At 37.3% G+C, this 5,937-nt stretch overlaps 1 protein-coding gene across 2 annotated transcripts in view; it reads left to right on the forward strand.

Moving 5' to 3' along the window:
- wbp1lb (WW domain binding protein 1-like b) overlaps positions 1–5,937 on the forward strand; it is an 18,189-nt gene that overhangs the window by 4,516 nt on the left and 7,736 nt on the right. Inside the window, exons 1-2 of one of the 2 annotated variants that reach the window (XM_005735762.1) lie at positions 3,010–3,126; positions 4,265–4,367. In XM_005735762.1, coding sequence (XP_005735819.1) covers positions 3,091–3,126; positions 4,265–4,367 — 139 coding nt within the window. In that variant the 5' untranslated portion in view covers positions 3,010–3,090. Of the gene's footprint in view, positions 1–3,009; positions 3,127–4,264; positions 4,368–5,937 lie in introns of those variants that run through there. The other variant, XM_005735761.1, reaches the window with a different exon arrangement.

The following is a 5,937-nucleotide window of genomic DNA, read 5'->3' on the forward strand; positions in this document are numbered from 1 at the left end:
TTAAACACTTAAAGCTGTAAGCTAATGATAGTTATATAAGAGCAGATGCTGCTGGTGCAATAAGCTGTAGTTTTACGTCCAATGGATGATGATCTGATTAGTCGACTAATCGCAAAAATAATCGGTGACTAGTCGACTATCAAAATAATCGTTTGTGGCAGCCCTACACAGTGAGAAGTCTCACCAAGTGAAAGCTACAGTTCACTTGTGTACTTACAAGAAAAGCTGATGAAGGAAATATTTGTTTTTTATTTTCATTGAAATTTAACAGTGTTACAAACAGTCTTCACCCAACTAACAACTCAACAACCAATCACAGAAAGGCTGGCTAGAGCCTAGCAAAGTTTTATTAATCAGGAGCAATGTGACAACATAATGTGAGCACTAAATGTGAAGTTTGAATTTAATGGGCATTCCTGTGTGACCAGAATCGTTAACTCGTTGCTTATGTCCAGTAACACTTCCAGGGAGGGTTTTTTTGTACTCAGTACTGGCAAGAAAAAAGAAGAAAGGGAAAATTATTATCCTACTGGCTTTAATACTTAATTTAGGTTAAATTCTTCACAAGTTTTGACATGTGTAGTGTAATAGATTATGAGTAAGTTCAGCACTTTGGGAGTAAAGTAATTACAGATGACTACTATTATCAATGTAATGTCACATGCTTTATGTCTTTATGTTATCAGTGCACGTGTGTGCAGGTAATTTGCTGACAACAGAAGTATAAACTTAGTAGATGCAATAGATGCAGCACAAGATCCCGACTATATGTGCCATGTGCTTTCACACCTCCAAAACTTAATATAGTGATTTCAGGTATATTGTATCGGTTTCATGTTATTATAATAAGTGATTATGTTGATTACCGTTTGGCAGCGGTTCATAATAAGAGTTATTCTCTTCATTATACAATGTAAGTTTGAAAAAAAGGTCCATTCACACATTAAAATTACAAAAAAAAAAGCGAAAAAAAGACTTCCCAGGGTAGTGAAAGACAAAGCTAAAACTTTAAGCTTGACCTGCATGAGCTGTCACTCTGATGTTTTAATGGGTGGTAGGTTGGTATTCATCACTGCTAAAAGTCTGCGATTCTTTGTTTCTTTACTTAACCGTTTAAAGGAGTAGGAGAAACAAAAGGCTAAAAAGGCACATGGTTTGGCTTTTCACTGCTATTTTGACTTAAAGCCTTTTCAAACTGGCCCTAAATCCTGCAGTCCCTCTCAATCATAGGGTAAAGTAAGGGCAGCCTTTGAGACTAGGATCCTTGTCCCCGTCCATCTCTTGCTTTCTTCACACACATAAGCACCCTGAAATGTTTGTTTTGCCTTCCCTTTTTTCAGTAAAATAATTTCCTAACAGTGGAAACACAGTCATCAGGTTTTTAAAAAAAAACAAAACAAAAAACATCAGCCTCAAAAGCTTAAAAGGTCTTCCCTAGCCATGGGACTCTTCAGAAAGAATTAGCATCAGTAATACCTCTGCACTGTATAAAAGGAGAAGTTTCTGACATGGTAATGTTGCAAAGTGTAGCTTACGCTATATTGGAAGACATCAGATGTAAAGCCAATCATAGATAATCCAGTTTGTAATTTTAGAAATTAACAACCTCTTAAACAGCCAAAACTGTTGTATAAATGTTTTCTCTTGAGGCAAATCTTTAGCTGCTGTGAACATACTGTTTGTTAACTTGGAGATAAAATTCAGCAACTCTGGTTTACTAAACTCTCCTCCTAAGCTGCCGCACCTTTCTCGGGTGCATTCATAGCATTTACGGTTGCTGCAGGAGTTTTTTGTTATGCATAACCTTCATGACTATGAAAGGGTGCCTTTCTTTGTTGTAGGACAGATTAATAAAAGGGCAGCGAGGTCCTTGCATGCATCGTCTGACTTGCCAAGTTCTACAGGCCTGAGCTAAGTGGATCAACTCTGATTGTGCAGTCAAGACTTAAGAAAGAACTGCTGCCTTGTATCTCCAGTAACAGTGTCTGATTGTCACCAGCAGATGTTTGAACTGGTCATTTCAGCAAGTTCTCATTAATAAGCTTAATTTATTTTCTGATGCAACAGTAATCTCAGAGACAGTAACCAAATCTGCCTTTAATCTGCAAGTGTGGCATAAGAGAGGTGGATTGTCTCTGTTGATTGCTTGGATTAGAGACAGGGGAATCTCACTAGTCCAGATTCTTTGCTCGCTCACAGTCTCTTAGGGTGACTAAAAAGTAAGAACTGGGAGTGCTCTCAGATGTGTGGGGTTTTTTTTTTTAGGTCTAGTTAGTGGTAATCACCTGATCTTTTTTCGACAAAACAGATTAGTTCATGCATGTTCATGTTAAAGACTTAACTATAGTACTTTTTCCTGTTAAACTGTTTTGTAAAATCTTGAAGCCCCCTCCCCATTCATTACCCCATTCTTTGCATGCAGCACTGATGACTGAACACTCAGTGCTGAAGACCCAAACAAACTAGATGGTTATCTCTACTGAATTGCAATAAAAAGCCCAACCCCAAAGGAGCACAGCATATGGTTGAGATTGGCTTGTGAGTCAGTGAAAACAGCTGATGTTATCAAAAAACAAACTTAAGGAACAGAACATCCAGTAATTATTACAGAGAATTAAAGCTGTGGAACTGAATTTTAAAAAATGTCATGTTGATGAAGCCAAAACGGCTGACAGTCCATCAGATTTGAAATCGGGGCTATAATTTTATGTCAGCAGTTTGTTTTGTGCTGATCTGGTGTTTCTTGTGTGACAAATCATTTTTGTGTTTCTGGAGTTTCTTTGATTTTCTTTCGTTCTCTCCCTCCCTCATACTTAACACACTTCTCACCACTCTGCACAACTTATTTTCATGCAGTGTCTCAGCTAGCAGCTCGCTCTCCACTGCTGCTTGGAAATTTCCGTAAAGCAATCCTTGTCCACTGTTTGGGCCTGGATTGGAGTGGGCCGAGGGAGTGTGGGAGGGGTGTGTGTGTGTATGGTCTACAAAGACGGAGAGGAAGGCTGTGTGAGAGGGTGAGAGTATGCTTGAGAGCTGTTTGACTTTAATGACCCATGTGGTAGAGGAAACCTGTCTAGGATTTGTGGACCCATGATCATCATGCCTCTCAGTCGGGGACCTGCACTGGTAATCTACAGAGAGATAGAAAATCCAGTTATAGAACTTTGGTTAGCTAATCATTAAGCTAATCTAGAATAACTGATCTACTTGGAAAAGTTTGTAAAGCTGTCTCAAGGTTTTTGATTACAATGCTCTCTCCTTTTTCTTTTTTTTTTCTATAGTGACCTGTCTTCTCTGTTTATTTCACAATGGAAGTTTTTACAGGTTTGGTAGCAGTCAGCTCACTAACATGTTTTGTAAAGTTAACTGTTGACCACGCTGCTAGTTTGCTATATTGACTGTTAAAACAAGCAACCACGTGCTTGAAGTGGAGACAAGTGCCCTATTTATTTTTGACATTTTCCTCATTCTCATTTGGCCTTAGCTGAAGTTTGAATTTAAATTTCTTTTCTTTTTCACTGTTCTGGGAAGCATACTGGGTGGTTTTTGTGCTGGCTGTGATTCATACATTTACACTTGATATGTGTCTTAAACATTAGTGAAATTCTAGTAGTTTCCAAGCATAAGTGATTACGACATGTTCAGTTCAGAACAAGTATAAATGTATGGCTTCTACATTATCTGCAGTGATATTATTAATATTCACAATGACAAATCAAGGTTAGGTGTGTGTGTGTGTGTGTGTGTGTGTGTGTGTGTGTGTGTTTTGATTTGTTTGTTGTTTGTATTTTGTTTGTTTGTTTTAAATCTTCTGCATTCTTTCTCATATTAAAGTATCAGGATTCTGTATCACCACTTTACTCTAAGAAGATAATATTGGCTGATATCGGATTTAAAGTAGATGTACATGTCATTGTTCTGTTGGCAAGTGAAAATAAGTAATTGATTTTGATATTTCTTTTTTCTTTGTGTCACAAATATGGGGATAATTAACCTATGTCAACCAAATGTTCAGAAAGATTAACAAAACCCCAGATAAGGTGTATGCTTTAGTAAGCTGACTAAAATTGTATTTATATCCATAAGTATGGAGAACTTAAAGAACATAATACTCCTGTCGGTGGCAGTGACGACCATGTTGTTCAAACCAGTTTCATTTTGTAGACTTTTTTTGTCGTGTTATAGGCTCAGATAATTTTTATTTTGTCTTTGTTATTGGACGTAGCTACTAACAAGTGACTGCATTTCTTTACTTGTTTTGTAGAGCCTGCTGCACTGTGAAGGTGTTAACAACCAGAGCTACATCTGTGAGTCTGGACATTGCTGTGGGGAATCTCAGTGCTGCAGTTACTACTATGAGCTTTGGTGTAAGTCTAATTTTCTTCTTGTGTGTTTGATCCTAATTCTTAAACCTTTCACTCTGTGACAGGCACTAAAAGACAAGGTATGACAAAATCAATCATTGTAATATTAAGCTGATGCATTGTAATAAGGACTGAAAGAGTAATGGGATAAATACACTTAGTACCGAAACAAGACTGGGACACATAAATTGTGATGCTTTTTTGTAAAACAAAAAAAATTGTAGTTTAAGCAACCTTACAAAACAAGATTAGATGTCTCGAAGTGGAGTGTCATCCTCAGAATTAAATTTACATTTTGTTCTTAAACGAAGACTGCCAGCAACAGTGAGCAAACGCTCATGGTCAGATGGAGCAGATCATGTTCACCAGGTTAAAGTATTTATAAGGGGAAAATTTGGGATGCTGGAAAAAGTGCTTAATAGAAATAAAGGGCAAGAGGACAGACAAGGATGAAAGGGTGCAACGCTGGCATAATGAGTGAGTCCAGTTATAAAATCTATAGGGGCTGCCTTGTTTCATTAGCAGTTTAACTTGTTTATTATTACTATGTCTAAATGCATATTCAGCATTCATCATCTCAATTCTATTATATTTTAGGCGCACCTGTGTAGTTTTAGTCTTAGCTCTCTGTAGTCAGAGGTCACAGATTTGCAGGAACTCTCTGAGTGCAATGTAATCAACATTGTGATATCATGGCAGGGACTGCTGTTAAGATAAGTAACAGATACAAGAATATCACCATTAAAAACATAGTGAAGCTTGTGCTTTATTGAGAATTTCCTGTACAGTGTTACACTGGGGAATACTAATGTTTAAATTAAATTGTTGTTGTTTTCTTCACATAAAGATTCTTAATAGGTACTCAAACCTTTTTTTAACCATGGCATGCACTCAGCTGGGTAATAAAAATGGCTTATCAGCTCTCATAAATCTACAAATTATGTAATGGTGAAACTGTTCTTGTTGCTTATCAGCTGGCACTGTTGAAATAACCTAATACTCTAGTGTTTTAGTCAGGTACTTTACCATTGATTCTGCATATCTGTTGAATGTATTGGGTGTTTTAAAGAAGTTGGAGGAACAGCTCAAAGGACAACATTTTTCCATAGGTGTTCATCTGGGTCCCAAACCATATAAGCAAAATCATCTTCTAAACCATTGCAGAGCTACTGCATCAATGTTTTTTCCCTTAATTTGTCACTTGTCTGTATATGCCCTGCTGGAAATGGTGACTACTAATGCAGAGTTGCATTATCTGCCTTAGTGCATTTATGTTTGGTAAATTTGAAGTCTTGCCTAGCCGCAGTTACAAAAAGGTTGCCTCAAGGGCAAAAGTGAGGTATAGCAATTGGTGTGGGCTCCCTGTAAAAATAGAGGGAATTATATTACAGCATTAATTATTCACTGAGGACATGATGGGGAGTAAAATGCAGCTTGCCAAAAAATATTGATGTAATGAACTAAGATTCTTCAGTGCCCTGAATAAAAGAAAATGTCTCACGTTGCATTCAAGACTGTATTAGCAGGGCTGGGTGATATGAGGAAAATTTTATGTGGTACACGGCGCTCAGCA

The sequence above is a fragment of the Pundamilia nyererei genome, unplaced genomic scaffold (assembly GCF_000239375.1).
Source record: "Pundamilia nyererei isolate P.nyererei 1_Seehausen unplaced genomic scaffold, PunNye1.0 scaffold00065, whole genome shotgun sequence".
NCBI classification, from domain to species: Eukaryota; Metazoa; Chordata; class Actinopteri; order Cichliformes; family Cichlidae; genus Pundamilia; species Pundamilia nyererei.